This window comes from Mugil cephalus, chromosome 14 (assembly GCF_022458985.1).
Source record: "Mugil cephalus isolate CIBA_MC_2020 chromosome 14, CIBA_Mcephalus_1.1, whole genome shotgun sequence".
Taxonomy (NCBI): Eukaryota; Metazoa; Chordata; class Actinopteri; order Mugiliformes; family Mugilidae; genus Mugil; species Mugil cephalus.
This window is the reverse complement of record NC_061783.1, coordinates 17,859,322-17,876,460: the sequence shown is the minus strand read 5'-3', so window position 1 is coordinate 17,876,460 and position 17,139 is coordinate 17,859,322. Positions and strand designations below refer to the sequence as shown.

The 17,139-nt window shown below is 44.8% G+C and overlaps 1 protein-coding gene across 2 annotated transcripts in view; it reads left to right on the top strand.

The window, feature by feature from the left end:
* The first annotated feature begins 540 nt into the window (after positions 1-540).
* The window catches only part of LOC125019888 (ephrin type-A receptor 7-like), a 134,620-nt gene continuing 118,021 nt past the window's right edge, over positions 541-17,139 (top strand). The window contains exon 1 of one of the 2 annotated variants that reach the window (XM_047604923.1): positions 541-973. In XM_047604923.1, coding sequence (XP_047460879.1) covers positions 895-973 — 79 coding nt within the window. In that variant the 5' untranslated portion in view covers positions 541-894. The remainder of the gene's footprint in view (positions 974-17,139) is intronic. The other variant, XM_047604924.1, reaches the window with a different exon arrangement.

Below are 17,139 nucleotides of genomic sequence, written 5' to 3'. Positions count from 1 at the left end.
TTCAGAGTCTGCCGTGTGTGTGTGTGTGTGTGTGTGTGTGTGTGGAGACTTTCTCTGTGCATGTGGCTACTACAGTGAGACAAAACCCAAGGGACTTTTTAAGTGTAGTCTTCTTGTTACAGTGATGCAAACCCTTGAAACGGCACTTTTCCATGTTTTAATTCATCTTCCCTTCTTATTGACTGACACAAAAAAAAAAAAAAGAAAAGAAAATTGGGAAGATCTCTCCTCTCTTCAACATTGAATCAGGAAGGGACACATTTTTAATATAATAATGACCAATTTTTGGATAAAAAAAAAAGTAAATATTTGACTTTGAAGTCATTCATTCTATATTTGTTAAGGAATCGTCATTAACAAAATACACGCCTGTTTTACTGCACTGATATATTTTTATGTATATATTTATTTCCCGCCAGAACAAGGCTGTCAATCCTTCAAAACATCCATTAAATTACGCTAAATGTATGACTTTGAGCACAGGGGGAATATTGTCCTCACTAAAAGTTATACACAAATCAGTTATTGCTCATCAGATTCCATTTCTGTGAGGATTAGTCAGAGTACATAATCGAGGGTACAACTACTGCGCTGCAGACTCTGTTGACTATAGTGGAAACACCTGGCGTGGAGATTTCAGGTCTCCGCTCCTTGATAGGACGACCCTCCCGTACCCTCGTCTCCGCATCCCACTTCATTGCGCTCGCCCGACGTCAATCTCTCCTACAAAACCCTCCCCCGAGATATCATATAGACCGCGTGGCTCCCCGGCTCCTGCACTTCTTGCCCAGACGGCATCCGCTCCGTTCAAACACCGAGTGCGTCTCTGCTGCGGTGCGTTGCGCGCAGGCTGGAGAGAGATGACAAGAGCCCCGCGGAACTGGCCAGAGAAACATGGATCTCCGTAAAACGCTGATTTCGGTGCTTTGGATATTATTGCTCAACGAATTGAAAGACTGTCAAGCCGAGGAAGGTATGTGAAACCGCGTTCCGTTTCCCAAACCGGTCTCCGCATCAGGCGGCGTTGATCGTCAGACTGATGACCGCGACGGAGATAGTTTGGCATTTGCGCTTGTCCGGTGACGAGAAGCAGGTGCAGGCGCTACATCCACGAGCGGACATTAATGATACTGGACAAAGAAATAAAGCATGTCGTGTTTTAAACACGTTTTACGTCGTAAACGGGAAAAATCTTTTGCTTGAGAACGGAGAGGAGCGTTTTCGGAAAGCTGACAGATTTATGCATTTGTGCTCGGTGAACTCAAAACGACAAACCACGAGAAAGCCGAGCATCCAAACAAATTTAACATCATAAGATTGTCTGATTTTTATACGATCTCAGTTATTCTCATTAAAACAAATAAATACGACATTAGGCTACAGTGGCTAATAAGAAAAGTAAAAAACAAAAAAAAGGACACTTGATTATTAGCGCTACAGAACTGAAGTTTAAATATTTCTCTCTAAAAGCAGAAAGTGTGTGGGCTGCGGTACATTTCTTCTCCCCTACAGAGTCAGTGGCTGTTTTAACATTTAGTTTGGAATTTATTTCAGAAAGGAAAAAAGTCGGTTTTCGGTTCTGGCAGCCGTTCTCGTTACAGTAAAGACATCCCTGGTGTGTTGTCACAGTGAAAGCAACGCTTTTGTCACGGCATCTTCGTGCAACTGGTTTCTTTGTCTTTTCACTGATGATGTGGCACAGACTGCTGGATGCATTATCGCGCTTGTGTCACCCCCGTTTTTCAGCACGCTTCCTGTCTATTAAGTACTTTTTCTCAGTAGGGCAGCATTAGTAATTCCCCTCTTTGCCTTTCCGTCTGCGTTCAGCCAAGATTTAGAGCAGTAATACGGGGGAACAATATATAATTCACTGAGTGTTTTAACATGATTTAATGCTGATGAGGGATTGGGACTTGGGCTGCTGGCTTGTTTAATTGCCCCTGTGCAACTGCACTGAAGTGCGAGAGAGAGAACTGGGGAAGTGCTGCTGTGGCCCAGTGATTCGCAGAATCCTGGCTGATTGCCACAGATAAACACTCTCATCACTCACAAGTTAGCAGAGACATTGTAAACGAATGGAACTTCTGTGGTTTAAACCTAACGCGTGCTGCTGAATGTATACGCGTTTCTGAGCGTCTGTGCAGGTGAGAAGCCAAAGTGAAATCAAAAGTGATCCTGATCAGTGGTGCTGCTGTGAACTGGAAAACACCATAATGGCTTTAGACCCACGGGCTCTTTCTAAAAAAAAAAAAAAAAAAAAAAGGGGCTGTGTTGGCAAGGCATGGCTGAGTGGATGCGTGTAGGCGCATACAAACACACTCATCATCAGCCGCATGCATAAATACAGATATATGTACTCTAGAAAAGTGCATTTGGCACACTTCCACACTTCACGGCCGTACATCATCGGCACACATTACTCCGGGGGCCCGGACGCACGCGGCTCGGGGTCAGATGTGCACTCAGTTGGGATGGACATGTTGCATGCGAGCTTTCTCGTGAAAGAAACACACTTGCTCATGCATGCATGCATGGAGTGACATTCTCTGGTAATTGAGGGCCCTTATGTGCACACACACACACACTTTCGCACACGCCAACACTCACACGCTGCCCACATTTGTACTCTCTTGCGTTTACAAACACACACACACACTTCCTCTCAGGCATTGGATGGCCCGCGCACGGAATCGTTGCCAGATTGATTCGGTTCCCTGGAATGCTGGGTAGCCGGGTTTTGGATGCTAGCTTTTGTTTAATTGATGTTGTGACAGCGATTAATTGCTGTGAAAGCAACGTGCTCCTGAAGGCTGTTATCGGCGGCGGCACTTCTTGCTGTTGATGAGGATTTTGGGAGATATGGAAAACGCTGGAGAGATATTTCCCTCTGCTGTTGCATCCACCCTAAGTGAGGCATTTACCTACCTCTCTGTTTGCACTCTGTTCGCTAATAGTGAGTGAGAAGCTCTGCCACTAGAAAGGGCTTTCCAGAGACGAGCGTGCATTTAGACATTAGCTCCTCTGATTCTGGGATCTGTTAAAGCCTTCTGTTATATTATATTGCAATAATTATGCGGCTCTTTGATTAGCATTCATGAAATCTCTTTTGTAGTGTGCCCTTGTACCTATTATAATCCTTCAGTGGCTGTTATTCATAGTTTAACACGTCTCTTTGTGTTCGTCTCTGCTCACGTGTCATTTCTCCTCATGTGCCAACAGCATTTGCCCGTCTTGCTTCCCCGTCTCCTTTTCTTTTGTCTTATATCCTCCCATGTCCTCCTCTCCTTCTCTTCTCCCTCCTGCATCTCGAGCTGACTTAGCAAATGCTAATACGGCCGGGGGGGTTGGTTGGTTGGCTTGGACAGGCAGAGCCGGGTGTCTGCCACCCCACACCAGAAACCTCACACGCAGTCAATCCAGCCACTCCTCCTCCCTCCAGTTCGTTTTTTCTCATTCCCCACGCCTCACCGCTAACACACCTTGGCATCTCATCGGGATCTCATTTACTTCACCTCTCCTCCTTCCCCTGCCTCCCTCCCTCCTTCCCTCCTTCCATCTGCATCCATCCATTCAACCCAGGTACAGAACAATGGAGGCAGAGAGACGGAGTGGTTAAGAATGCCAAGTAAAGAGTCTCAGAAACTGCAGCGTAACCTGTGGATTGATAATGTTTGTGCATCCGCGGCTTAGTTTGATCCCTCGTCACGTCAGAATGGCCGAGGTCGCTCACTGCGCGCCCGTGTTCTTGGCAGACGCGCAGTCTATTGTTTGCCCACGCTGGTGCGCGTCCAGAAGCTCTCGCATCAGGTGTAATTTCACATTTGCGGCTGACATTTTCTACCCCGATGCTTTATGACGCCGAGGCAGGGATTATTTGCAATAAAGTATAGCTGGAAAGAGCTGCCTTTTTTTATTTTTTTTATTTTAGAAATGTGACCCTTTGCACTCGAACAACAACAAACACTTGAAGCAAAAATTCTAATGTCGCTTCGCTCTAAACCAACGTGAAGGGTTTTCTGTCTCGTCTTAAAAACAAAACAAAAAAAACTCAAGGAAATTGAAAGGGATGGATGAGATTGCGGCTTAGAACTTTCCTGAATAAACAGATTGACCTTTTATTTATGTAGAAACTCTTCTTTTGGAGCACAGTTCATCACAGTGATCTCATAACTTAATATAAATTCCTTTCTTTTTATTCACTGAGTTATTTCTTTCTCTTCGTCTCCGTGTGTCTATGCCCGAGTCATAAGGTCTCGGCTGCTGCATAAATGTTCTGAAACGTTTTTTTATCTCGGATGGTGACATCTTGACCTCCGTTAGCATTGATCAGGAAGATTTCGCTTCCCCTTGAATCGATCTTATATTCATGAGCACCTCCTCTACTGTCTGCGTTGCATCTGGTCGTAAATATAAGTACAACTCATTTAATCCTCGAGCAGTCTCTCTGAAAGCATAACCAGGCATTTTGTATTGTATCTCCCACTGTATCTTAACTCTTTCCATGCAATATGCAAATACGACGGAGCTGTTTCATAGACAACAGTGGATCCAGTGTTTTTGCAGGATTTTCTCACCCTGTTTTGTTCCCATTTGATTTTGATGGTTCAGTTTTAAATGTGTCTCCTGTTAGGTTTCCAGATTTGTTGAAGTTAATTGCTATGTTGGTGGTTCACTCGTTGAAGTCATGGACAGAGAGAGATTGTAAATGAGGTTTAAAATAGAAACCCAACTATTACTAAAAAAAAAAAAAAAAAAAACAGGATGCAAAGCTGTGTTGAGTTGAAAACAAGATAATTCCAACAGATATTTGTTATTAAACTCTGCTCATATGTCATATGAGTACTATTTCTTATAATTAGTACTTCGAAGCAAGCTGATTGACTAATACTGGGCTCATCAGGAATTGCCAGAGGAATAGCACTCCACCCTCCCAGGCATCAGTTGGGACTAATTGCCTGTGATTGATGCATGGTTATTTCTGCTCCGCTGCCACGGCCCAGGACCGATGCGCGGGTCCGTCTTCGTCTGGCAAGGACAGCCTTGGACCTGTGCGCGTTGGCTCGGATGGCTGTGACCTCTCCGAGTACGAAAGGTCAGAGTGATTTGTGGAGATGGCAGGCGTAACGCTGCGACATTCTCTTGTCAAGGCCTCGGGGACACTCTCAGCAGAGAGGAGGAGAGGGCGAAGGCGGGAGGACGGGCAGAGGCACAGGTGTGTTGAAATGAAAGCAAGGAGGGGGAGGGAAAAGGAATCTCATCCGAAAAAATTATGCATTACAAGAGGGAGTGGTGGTGGTGGTGGTGTTGGTGGAGGGGATTGAAGCCACCGAGGAGGTGTGTCGATTTGAGGGGTGAGGACAGGGGGTGGGCTGAGGAAGAAATGGTGGATGAGGGAGTGACAGAAAGAAAATTGGAGGAGAGTAAAGCGGGAGCTGGTGATGAGGGAATTGTAAGCTGCCACCGCTGCTTTGTTCCACGACGCTTGTAAGTTACATGTAATCAAACCGACCAAGGGGTTGGTATAAGTAGTCAATGCGGCAGCTCAGCCAGATCCTTATTTACCCCCCGCTCAACTGGAACGCATTGACTGAGACTGATAGACTGATGAATTGTATGTGTAAGGGAGAGAATGTGTGTCTATTGGATCCCGATGGGGTCACCTGATTTCTTTTGTTCGGGGGTAAGGACACCGCTACGGACATTCTGCTTGATCAGCAAGAATGAGCCGTCGGAACGTAGTGGGGAGTGGGAAGCGGGGAGTGGGAGGGAGAGAGGGAACGATCTGTATGTCTTGGCATGTGGGAGGAAGGACGGGGGTTTAGCAGGTGTTTCAGCCATGTTGGACAGTTAGGAGGAGGCTTTGCGCAGCTGCCTGCGATAGATGAAGGAAATGCAGATGGGCCGCGCATTTAGATGCTCATTTTCCTGATGAATCTATCCTGACTCCTTCAGCCTTGCTCAGTGTGTATAAACACAATAGCCTGTATGTGCACTTGCATATTTAATATTATTTTGCAATCATCCGCATCTTTCATATTTTGGCAGCTGCTGTTATTTCAAAACGAGAATCTTTAAAATTTGACATTTTTGGAACTCGGTGAAATCAAAGTGGAACGTGGGTTAACCAACTGGTTGTTGACTTTGTAAACTGTATTAAAATAAGATGGAAATTTATTAATTCGTGCGAGAGTTGACTGAAACGTTGCAGTCGCGAAAGTAATTCCGCTGTGAAAAGGAAAGCAAACATGAGCTCGCAGTGAAAATAGAAGCTCAGAACAACAATGAAAAACTGATATCAAAGTGGTTTTGTTGAAAATATTCATACATCAATGGTTTAAGCTCATTGCTGGTTCCACCTCATGAAATCTGAAGGATCGTTGCTCAATAGCGCATGGTACAAGAGACCAATCGCATAAACTGTATTTACATATTAGATGTGCTTTTAATAATTGAAGAATTCCTCTGTGATATATTCTTTCTTAATTCATCTCTTTACCCATATGTTGTCATGAAATGGCCAGTTACAATTTCTGCTCGTATGCTCTGTTGACACTTTCCATCCTTGGGAAATTTACACTTCAAATTCTCTACAACAGATGGTTAAAGTTTGGCCAGAAATCCAACCAGAAATATTTTTTACTATGTTTGAAACTAGTTTTCTATTATTTGCGTCTTTGTTTGTGGCATTAATTATCATCAGTAATACGTGTTTTAACCTCCTGAGCTTTTGTTTGGTTTGCATTTTTAATTTCACTAACGCATTTGGGACTAGTAGAATTTAAGAAAAAAATGCATGCCCTCATATGTGGACATGGGAATTATTTCTATTTCACTGTTTATTTTAATACAGGACATTGCAAAGACAGAATTGCAAACAAATACCCAACATCCTCAGACGAGTACTTGCTAATTAGTTATGAGGACAACAGGTCTAAATAGAATAAGCAGAATAAACTTACATAACAACTGCAGAGATTATATAAACAGTAAGGACAGTAGATAGGGTGGTGATAAATTTGTCTGAGATTAGAATGTGCCGCAGAATCTGGTGAAAATACATGCACAACACACACACACACACATGCAGACAAAAACAACGCACCTGCCAGGCAGCTACAGTAGCGCCCCTTTGGGGAGGTTTCTGGCTGAGAAGTCATTGCAAATCAACCCTCTGTAGTTTAAGGCGGAGAGGGTTGCAGTCGCAGCACTTTGCACATTTTGAGACGTTGCTGTGGAGTACAGTTTGCCAAACCCTCGGGGGACCCTAGCGGCCCGGCGCCCCGTGCAGTTGCCTATCTATCCCGCGTGGCGTGACTCTTGTGAAAGCACAACAGAAAACAACCCTCAATAAAATGTGATCGCTACGACAGCTAATCCAGGCGGCTTCACATTCTTCGGTCCCGAGCAGTAGTCAAGTAAAGCCACTGAACAGCTTTTATTAAAAAGTGAAGAAAACACACACGCATTCCTTGTTTCATTAGTGAGCCTGCAACTTAAGGTAAGCAACAGCATGTCAATTAATTAATTAATTTTTGTCAACATTTGTTGTTTTTTTGTTTTTTGCATCAAAGGTGTAACGCTTTTTCACATTCATTTTCCTATTCTGTTTTCATTAAAGCTATTTAGAGCAACAATACCATCCCACGGCAAATAAGGTGTATCGCTGGAGTATCTTGATTCATGCAAAACAGCATCTAATTTTGCACATGCAGAGTTCAGGGCAGAAGTCTTCAGCAAACACACATGTGCTTTCATGCCAGAGCCTTCTGTAAACATCTCAAGGGCCTGTTCTGGAAAGGTTCTTCAAAGGTTATATGCAAAAAAGCCTAATAAATATAAAAGAAAGTTAAATTAGAAATGTCTCCCACCTCCCACTCTGCCAGATTCTGTGAGTTGAGACATAATTCTGCCGGTTTCTTATACCTCAAACACATTCTTCATCTGTGCTGCTTTTGTTGGGATACTAATGGATTAGAGGAGTATTTGTTGGCAGGCTTTTTCAACCCCGAGGTGTCTAAAGTTGATAAATGTCACTGGTTTGTGTTGGTGCGGAGCAGTAGCTGTGCTCTTGGCAGAATGTTCTGCTCGCTGTGTTTTGCATAGAGAGTAAAACGGTAACGGAATTAATGCGAGGCTTGAAGTGGGTGGGCATTTGGGGAATTGAACTGCCAACTCTGTGAAGCTCTGTCAGTCTGCCACCCTCACACTCCCAGCATTTCTTTTTTCAGCGGTGAAAACAAATTCACCCACTCATTTAAGTGTTGGTATGAAAAACAGATGCATCCAGAGAAATTCCACAAAAGCCTCAAGAAAGATAGTGCTTGTATAGCAGTGTGAGAGGCGTTTAGACTACGGTGCGCAGGCCCTAGCAACATAACTGACATGCACCTCCCCAGAAATGTAACTACGCAGAGCGCAAGAGCTGTGATTGGTCCGCTTGGTAGTGATGTGATTCTGCTTCCGTCTGCTTCTCCATCTCTGCAATAGCCGGCTAGCATTTGGGTTGCTACTGGGGCTGGGCGTATCGATCTAAATATTGACAGTGTCGATACCATGTCTAGTATCGGCATCCAAACGATACTTTTTTTTAGATTCTTTTTAGATTCTGCGTCTGTATTTCAAAAATTTCCATTGTAGATTAACCTTTCATGGTTTCACACTAGTTTGCGGTTGTGCTTTTTTTGGACCGTGTGCCCTTTTGTTGAAGGGTTTTTTTTTCTTTCCTTTTAATCAGCGACTGACACTTTGGTGAGGAAAAAGTAAAGAAAGAAAAGTGTAGCCCGAGGTTAAACGTGTTGCCCTTCCTTTCAGCAGTTGGCTTAGAGACCATGAACCTCAATTGAGCCTGGTTTTGGAAGTCGCATCACACTGTTGTGTAGGTTACCGGGGTCGTGGTGTTGTAAGCACACACACTCACACACACAGAGTATCTAAAAGACTTTTGCAGCGTAAATACCAGATATTATTTGTTATTTGTTAATGAACACCTGGCTCTTATCTAATTGCAACCCTTTTTCCATTTTAATGTGACAGAACTGAGCAGCTCTTTAATAAAATGTTAGCAGCATCGGCCAGTGAACAAATGAATTACTCCGAGACAGATTTTTTATTACAACGTTGTCGCTAAAACCATGATTAATCTTTTGGTGATGAGGTTTAAAACTGCAGATCCCCCAAATAACAACGCAGAAGTCATCTTAAGGGATTAAACCCACCGCGATACATGTATTTAACTGTGTCCTCATTCCACTGCTCGGGCTCATACAGATGTTATCAACAAACGTACGTGTGCCACACTCAGACGCGCCGCACAACTCTGCGGTGAACTCGCATTAACCTCCCCTCTTTTTCTTCACCCCGCTGTGTCAGCATCCGCCTCGCCGGCCTTGACTGACACCGAATGCTGCTTTTAATGTGCTTTTCATGTTGGATGGATGCCCTCCATCATGTGCAACATGATCTGATGACCCATGCTAGAAGGCCCTGCATGTTCTCCATCATGCACCTACCTGCAGCAAATGGGAAAAAGGGCCGCGCCGTACACTGTGTGCATATTTCTGTGCTTCTTATTTCCACATAATTAAATGTTACATCATGATTCCCTCGCTTATCTACTATCGTCTTTCCTTTCTGTGCTCAGTGGGGATTGTTTATAAAAGTTTAATTCCTTTACCAGTACATCCTGCTCGGACATATTCCAAAGCTGCATTATGTAACATTTTGGCATTTAAGGAGAACATTCAAAGGCATGGCAGGTAATGAACACATGGAGGCTGTAATTGCACACTTATAACAATCTTTGGCAACAACAAACGAGGCTTAGTGGATCAAACCTCAGCACTTCAGAGTGGTTTATATTGATTTATAGCATCATTTCTGTTTAATATACACGTTTTTCATGCTTTTTGGTTGATACTGTGCTCCACAGGTGAGATTTGAGCCCTTTGTGAGGCTCTTAGCATCTGTTGCGAGACTTCAGATTCTACACGTTGCTAAAAATAAATCTGGCTGTATGCTGGGGATTGCTGCCATCCTGCAAAATGGATTTGGGACTGATCTGATAACAACCTGATGGTGCTGCACGATGGATAAGAATCAGAATCAGCTTGGCATGGACAGCTGTTGTAAAAGATCTGAAGCTTGACAGGTTAATCATTTTAATTAAAATAAAAACGCGTTCGGATCACACAAAAACATCCAGAAACTTGCCAAGCTATGCTGTCAGAAACTAAATTAACATTATCAATGCCACATCCTAATGTCATCCTTTTGCTTTCAAAAGGCTTGTGAAATGAAGATTACCTCAGTTCATAAAAATGTACCACAGCGTGAGCGTCGCTTATTCCCAGAAAGAAGCTCAAACCAAATTAGACAAAGCCTGCAGCGTGAATATGCACCGAGAAGGTAGCTAGCTGCTTTGATAAATGACAGGGATTCGTATTTTGGCATGAAATGGTTAGCCGAGCGCTGTTTGGTTGCGCATATTAACGTGTTTACTGTAAAAACAGGAAACGAGGGAGGCTGCTCCCCCTTCCCAAAACGCCCAGTTCGCTCCTATTGGTCAGGTTCCATCATTCAATTGCAGGATGAGTCACGAACTAAATTACAAAGTCTAAAAAAAAACCTCAAGGTTTTTAGGCCAGATGCTGGTATAAGGGTGATGTATAGACCGAGACGTACCACATAAAACACCGCAGCATCAAATTTGATTTCATGAGAGCACTTGCGGTTCAATTCATCACGACGACGAAGGGCTTCCTTGTCTTCTCTGTGATTTGCTGCCGTTCGTCAAAACTATAGATTTGCAATAATGGGAAGGCGCAGGTAAAATCTGCCTTTTGAGAGCTAAATAGAATCTGCTGACACCGCGATGACAAACGCGCAGATTTCCACCCGTCACCTGCACCTGTAGTTTCGTATCATCCTTTGTTTTTGCTTGCGACGCCTCCCCCCCGTCTCTGCGCCGTAGTGGTAATGACCGTCATGTTGGAAATGTGTCCAGCCGGGCCTCGTAAACCATTACCCCCGTACCTAGGAAAGCCCATTAATCTTTCTGAGAGGCGTTTGACCTTTCAAACTCATTAACCACAGCCGGTGTGCAGACAGAGAAGTGAAGGCGCACACAAACTGTGGATGCGCTCTTTCTCCCCCTGCACAAACAAACAGCGTGTGCGCTTTGGCAAAACCTGTCTCGCACACATGCACGTGCACATGCACAGGCGAGGTGATGTGTGCCCGACTGCCAATATCGCTTTTACCAGTTTGCCATCTCAGCCATCTCTTGTCTCTCCTCTCCTGTCCTCTTCATCCCTACGCTTCCTCCTCACCGTGTGGGTTTGGTCAGTGACCTGGAAAATTGCCCGACCTTTTAATACGCAGCTTCCTTGGTGATGAATAAATACATAAATCGCGCTGCTCCGGCTCGGTTACTTTTATGATGCCCCTTCCACCCACTTTCTCCCTCCAGTACACTACACTACACTGCACCCCGTCTCCGGCACCCTCTCCGCGCAGACACGGGCGGAGAAAGCGGGGCGTCTCTGAAGTGATAGCCCCCCGTGGAGAAGACTATCTGTAATGAAAGGGTGTTAGTGACTAGGCTGAGAGGGCGAAAGAGCGCGAGCAGCGTAGAAGGCAAAGGATGTAATGAGGTGAGTGGGCGAGGCAGGTTAACACGGCAGCATGGGCCGTGCTCTTCTCCAGTTCATCAGAAGGCAAGGGCGGGCGCGAGTGCGCTTTGTAGGTGGCGGAGGATGAAATGTGGCAAGGAAGGTTAACGTAGCGGCGGGGGGCCAGATCTGATCAGTGTATCAGAAGCGCCAGGGAGCGCGAAAAAGAGGCTGTAATAGGCTAAGTGGTGGGGCGGGAATGGACGAAACTTATTTCTGCTCAGTTTACTGTAGGGGCGAATGAGGGAGGGGGAGAGGAAATGAACCATAGAGGGACAATTTGGAGGAAGGGGCAGTTGAGAAAGAAGAAAAGGACAAAGAAAAATCAATTGCAGAGCTGATGAGGAGAAGGAGGAGGAGGAGGAGTAAGGGTGGACTGGCTCAAACCTAACCCAGATTTATTCAGAACGTTTCAGTGTGTGGAAGAATTAAATGATACTTTGATAATTGATGATACAGCTTTGGTTAATGATTTATTTATATTAAAAACTTTTGTCTCCGTGTTCACATACTAGTCTCTGCTACTTCTTCATGTCTTTACCTGTACGTGCAGGTGCTACATTGTTCCTGTGCTTTTGGCTGATTGTTATTCGCATTTTCATACAGACTATAAATATTTGTTGAACGCGCGGCTTTGTGTGTGCGTGCTCGTGCGGCCGCATGCGCATCTGTGTGTGCCTGGTCGTGATTGCAATCAGAGTGTCATCAGCGCAGGATGGCTGGGTGGAGTGCGCTCCCGTTGTTTCTCAGCTTCCTCTCCGCTATAAATGTTGCCTTCCTGTTTGCAAGTCAATTAGTCTCCAGCCAATCAGCGCGCCGGCCAGCCAATCGGTTAGCGCGTTAACCAGCTGGCTGGACAACCAGCCATTCAGTCAGGTAATCTGGCAACGGGGCAGCTAGTAACGGCGTGCGAGCCAAGAACGCGTTCGGCGGAGCGGCCAGCAGTCAATCAAAAAACTATTCAGCTGATAATCAAGTTAGTCAGACGCTTGTTGCCATTTTGTGTTTAGGTCTGTCTGCCAGCTAGCCAATCAAAGAGCACGACATTAATCAGGCATTTCAGAGCAGCAAGTGATTGTCTATCAACAAAAGCAGCGCGAGCGCCAAATGCGTACCTTTTTTTGTAGCTGCATTTGGCTAATGCACCTACACGATTCATAATTATCAAATCAAACTTTATTTATATAGCACTTTTCCTGCATAACATGCAACCAAGAACCCCCGCCCTCCTTGTTTATACTTATACAGACCCAGATAAGGACATCCACACTCACACCCACATACACTAAAAGTTGTTGACGAGACATGGTAGACCACTGAGGCTTAATGCACGGAGGATGCTGCCTTGGGGGCGCCCGTCCACGCCAAGGGGGATCCCAGCTCCTTGACCTTAGGGGCGCCACTGGAAAGATCACCCCAAGCCGAGCAGAGAGGTGGATTCCACACCTAGGTGTGTCCAACCACCCAGGCCAGAGGGACGTAATGGACGGCGCCCCCACGGGCCGACAGGAAGCATGGCAGGCCCCCTACGAGGAAACACTGGAGAACTAAAAGAAACTCGGCCTATAAATAGACATTATTACTATCAGTTTGCATTAAAATATTAGTACCTGAGGTAACTGACATAAACATACAGGTAACATCTACTGCCTCTATTTACCCCTTCAGTAAAATTTGTTGGATTCATGACAATGCATATTTAAAGAAATAAATTTGTGGGGTAAAATATATATATTACAAAAAAAAAAAAAAGATTGTATAGTTGACCAAAGAAACACTAATAACATAAATAAAAATCCAATGTGATAAAGTAGAATCAGGAAGAATTAAGATCGTCATGATAAATAATAAATGAGTTAATATGAACTAAAATTAGTCTTTTTAAAAGCATCAGCAGTCTCTGCATCCCTGACTGAATCATCAGTCACTTTCGTCGTTAAAGCGACTGAATCCTGCTTGTTTTGCATCACAGGTGCCGCAACAGGAGCCACAGTAGGACTGAAGAGGCTATATTTGCTAAGAATGCATTCACGTCGCGTCGTAGCGCCAACAGCCACCGAGAGACAACGGCAAATGGGAAAATAGAGGAAAAAAACAAAAAACAAACTTCACCAACTGTTTGCAAGTACAAACTGTGCGTTTCCGCTGAGACTAATCCAAACGGTGCCACCTTAGCACCCTGAAGCACGCTTCCTTCCTGGGACTTTGTCTCGTCTGATTTGAGACTCTAAAGATGGAAAACCCGTTTGCTTCTGCATGTCTGACTTACAGTCTCATTTTAAAAAAAACAAAAACATTATAGACCATGGAATGCAACTCTTCAAATCATTCACCTTTAAATTAATAACAATAAAAAGATTTTAATAGACTGTCCAAGTGAAGTTGTTTGGTAATTGAGTAAAATTGCTGCCTTTGGTCGGCTTCGCTGGAGAAAAACCCTTGTGCTGATTTTGACGTAAGTGCTTATTTACGCATAAACACAATCAAGGCCGACACCTCTTTACTGTTTGCATCTACATACTGGTTACATACATTTAATTAAACCATTTTTCAGGTGAAAAAAATAATCAAAGCAGAAAGGATACAGTACTGTCAGTATTGTACCATAGAAGCACTATGTGATTCATGTATATAATAATAAGACCTCCCAGGCTTGTAGTCAATAATGATACATATGAATGTTTAATATCAAATATTCAATAGCCTTTCCTTTTTTTTTCTGCCACTTAAGCTCTGAACACGTTATACGGTCCAGCCTGTAGCTAAAACCTAGCGGTGGTTATTAGAGCTTTGCAGAGGAGGACAGTGTGTATGGTGGCGTGTGTGTGTGTGTGTGTGTGTGTGTGTGTGTGTGTGTGTGTGTGTGTGTGTGTGTGGTCTGTTGCAAGAATCGGCTTATGTGGTATAATTGGTTTGCCCTCACGTTTAATACATTCGCTGTGTGGTCATTGTGTCTCCGTTCCACGGATGAATTGGTTTTAATAGTGCGTTATTCTGAGGATGATAAGGATGTGGGTATTTTTATGTTGTTGGCTGGTTTGCGTGGAGTCCCTGCTTTTGCATTTGAACCCATTCCAAGGAAGCAATTCTGTGGTTTCGTCCTGCGCAGTAACATCCTGTTTATTTGAGCGTCTCTATATAGGCAGTCCATTCATATTTGTGCAACTGTGTGGCAGCAGTACGCATATGTGGCGGCCGGCGAGTGATGTAATGCTGCAGCGATCAGATGGTCCGACTGGTATGGAGCTGCAGTGACTGAGATATTCTCTCCAGGGTCAGTCCGGAGCGGTGCCTTCTCACAGGAAGTGACTTCCTCCCTCTCGTCCTCTTTTTTTTCTCACTCGCTCTCTCTCTCTCTCAATTGCTCTTTCCATCTGTCCCTCCTTCCCTCCCTCTTTCTCGCGTTCCTCTTTCGCATTCTCTTAGTCCGTCTAACTCGCTCGCACAATTGAACTTGGCAGTGTTTCAGACATTGAGTGGCTTGAGTTAATGGCGAATTACCTGCCCGCCTCTGAAGTCTTGAGTGTGTCTCTGTTTTTGAGGGAGGGGGGGAATAATGGACTCTGCAGGAAGGTCATTTGAAGGAGCCTGCCACTTAATCACTAAAATGCCACTAAAGCACTCAATGAAGCCTATTCATTGGCCAGGGTTGTATGGATTTACATGTGAATGTAAATTGGCTACTAGTTTGTGGAACGTAATTGTTTTCCGCGCTGTGGTGAATTTGTCTTTGGAGCACAGGCTGCTGTAGCGCTGGCATTCGACTTCCTGAACTCAAGCCAAGAGTGACTTCTGACTTTTTTTTTTTTTTCTCCAGCCTCCATATACAGGCTCTTAAATTGTTAATAGCATTGCATTTGAGCTGCATGTGCGTTCACGTTTGTGTGTCCGTTTTAAACTTCTGGCAGTGACGCAGACGAGTTGCGGCGCGGCCGCAGACGTCTGAGTCAGGAGGCACCGCACGAGGCTCGAGTCAATTAACAAACTGCAGTTTATCGAGCCAAGATGACTAAGATGACTTTTCTCCAATTCAGCATCAATCTCCAGGGCCGTCGCTGACGGGGGGACGGTCAGATTAGGTGTCTGAGGATTCCAGCTTGCCATGTTGTCTGAGTATCAGTGTGTTGTCTGAGTTGTCGGCGTTGAAAACGAGGCTAAAGCCAGAGATGCTGACCTCGTTTGAAGTTTTTGTGGAGGCGTTTCACCGCTTATCCAAATGGCTCCTTCGGTTCAAACGGAGCGCTGGGTTTATTTTATTTTGGGACGTCTGTGGGCGGTGCCCGCACACCTCGAATATTAAGAGTTTCTCGTCGTTAACGGGTCGTTAGAGAATCGTTATCGGCCCAAAGACGATGCCACCCGGGTCAGTGTGAACAACATCGTCTAATTGCAGGTGACTATTGAGTCTTTAACCCTAAGCATGTTAGAAATGGTCATTAGAAGTGAAGATGCCGCTGGTGAAAACTCAAACGAATCGAGTTGCCTTTGTATTAGCCTCGATGTAACGGAGCAGTGTCTTTGTAGGAGGCTTAGTAATCAATCAGTCCGACCGTTTAAGCAGTTTCTGATCTCCTTATCTTTTGCGCTTGTAGTTTGCTGCATGCTTTTTGCTACACCGCGTGTACCACATTAATATTCACTCAGTATGGTTGTTTGACATGAATTCAACCTTCGCTACCTTTATTACTGACCGCCCCCTTTTTAATTTTTTTCTTCTTTCTTTTACCCTGTCACTTTCTTCACTTCTCACCAAGTCTGCCCTGGGACTGAAAAAAGTAGCCGGGAGCTTAGAACGAGCCCAACAGCACACAGCCAAAGTTAATGGTGAATATATTAGCATGTCCTTGTAAACTGACACTTCGCCTTTTCTCTTGCTCCCGTACCCTGACCGTCTGTGAAGATTTGTGTAGATGGTGGACTGAAAGTCACCGTTTCTCATTAGCAGCGCGTGACAGATGTGAGTTGTGCGACGTGGCGACCCGGCGGCCGCCCTTCCTTCCTTCCATCCCCACGTCTGCGCACACGCACGGGAACACGTACGCATCAAAAACGGGCGCGAGAAGCAAAAGCTTTCTCTCGGCCGGGCTCCCCCCTGAGATTGGAGGCTGATGAAAAATTCAGCCCAGTTAGTCAAAGCGTGGCTTAAAGCGAAGACGTTTCGGTTTAGTTCATTTCGGTTTGTCATTGTCTCCGCTCTCATTTTCTTCTTGTTTCGTGTTCCCATCTTTCCCTCTCCGTGCGTTTGCCCTCTTTCTCCTTTCCGCCTCGCATGCTGGAAACACCTTACAGTGTGTGTCTGGTAAACGGAAAATTAACTGAGGTTCTGCCACAACCCATACAGCGTAAAGCGTCGGTCACTGGGCAGTGTTTCGCGGTCAACATTTGCCCTGCGCTTGGCTTGAACTGCAAACCTTCTGCTCAGTGAGACCATGTGACCACAGCAGCTGAATATGTTTCTAACCCGTGACTT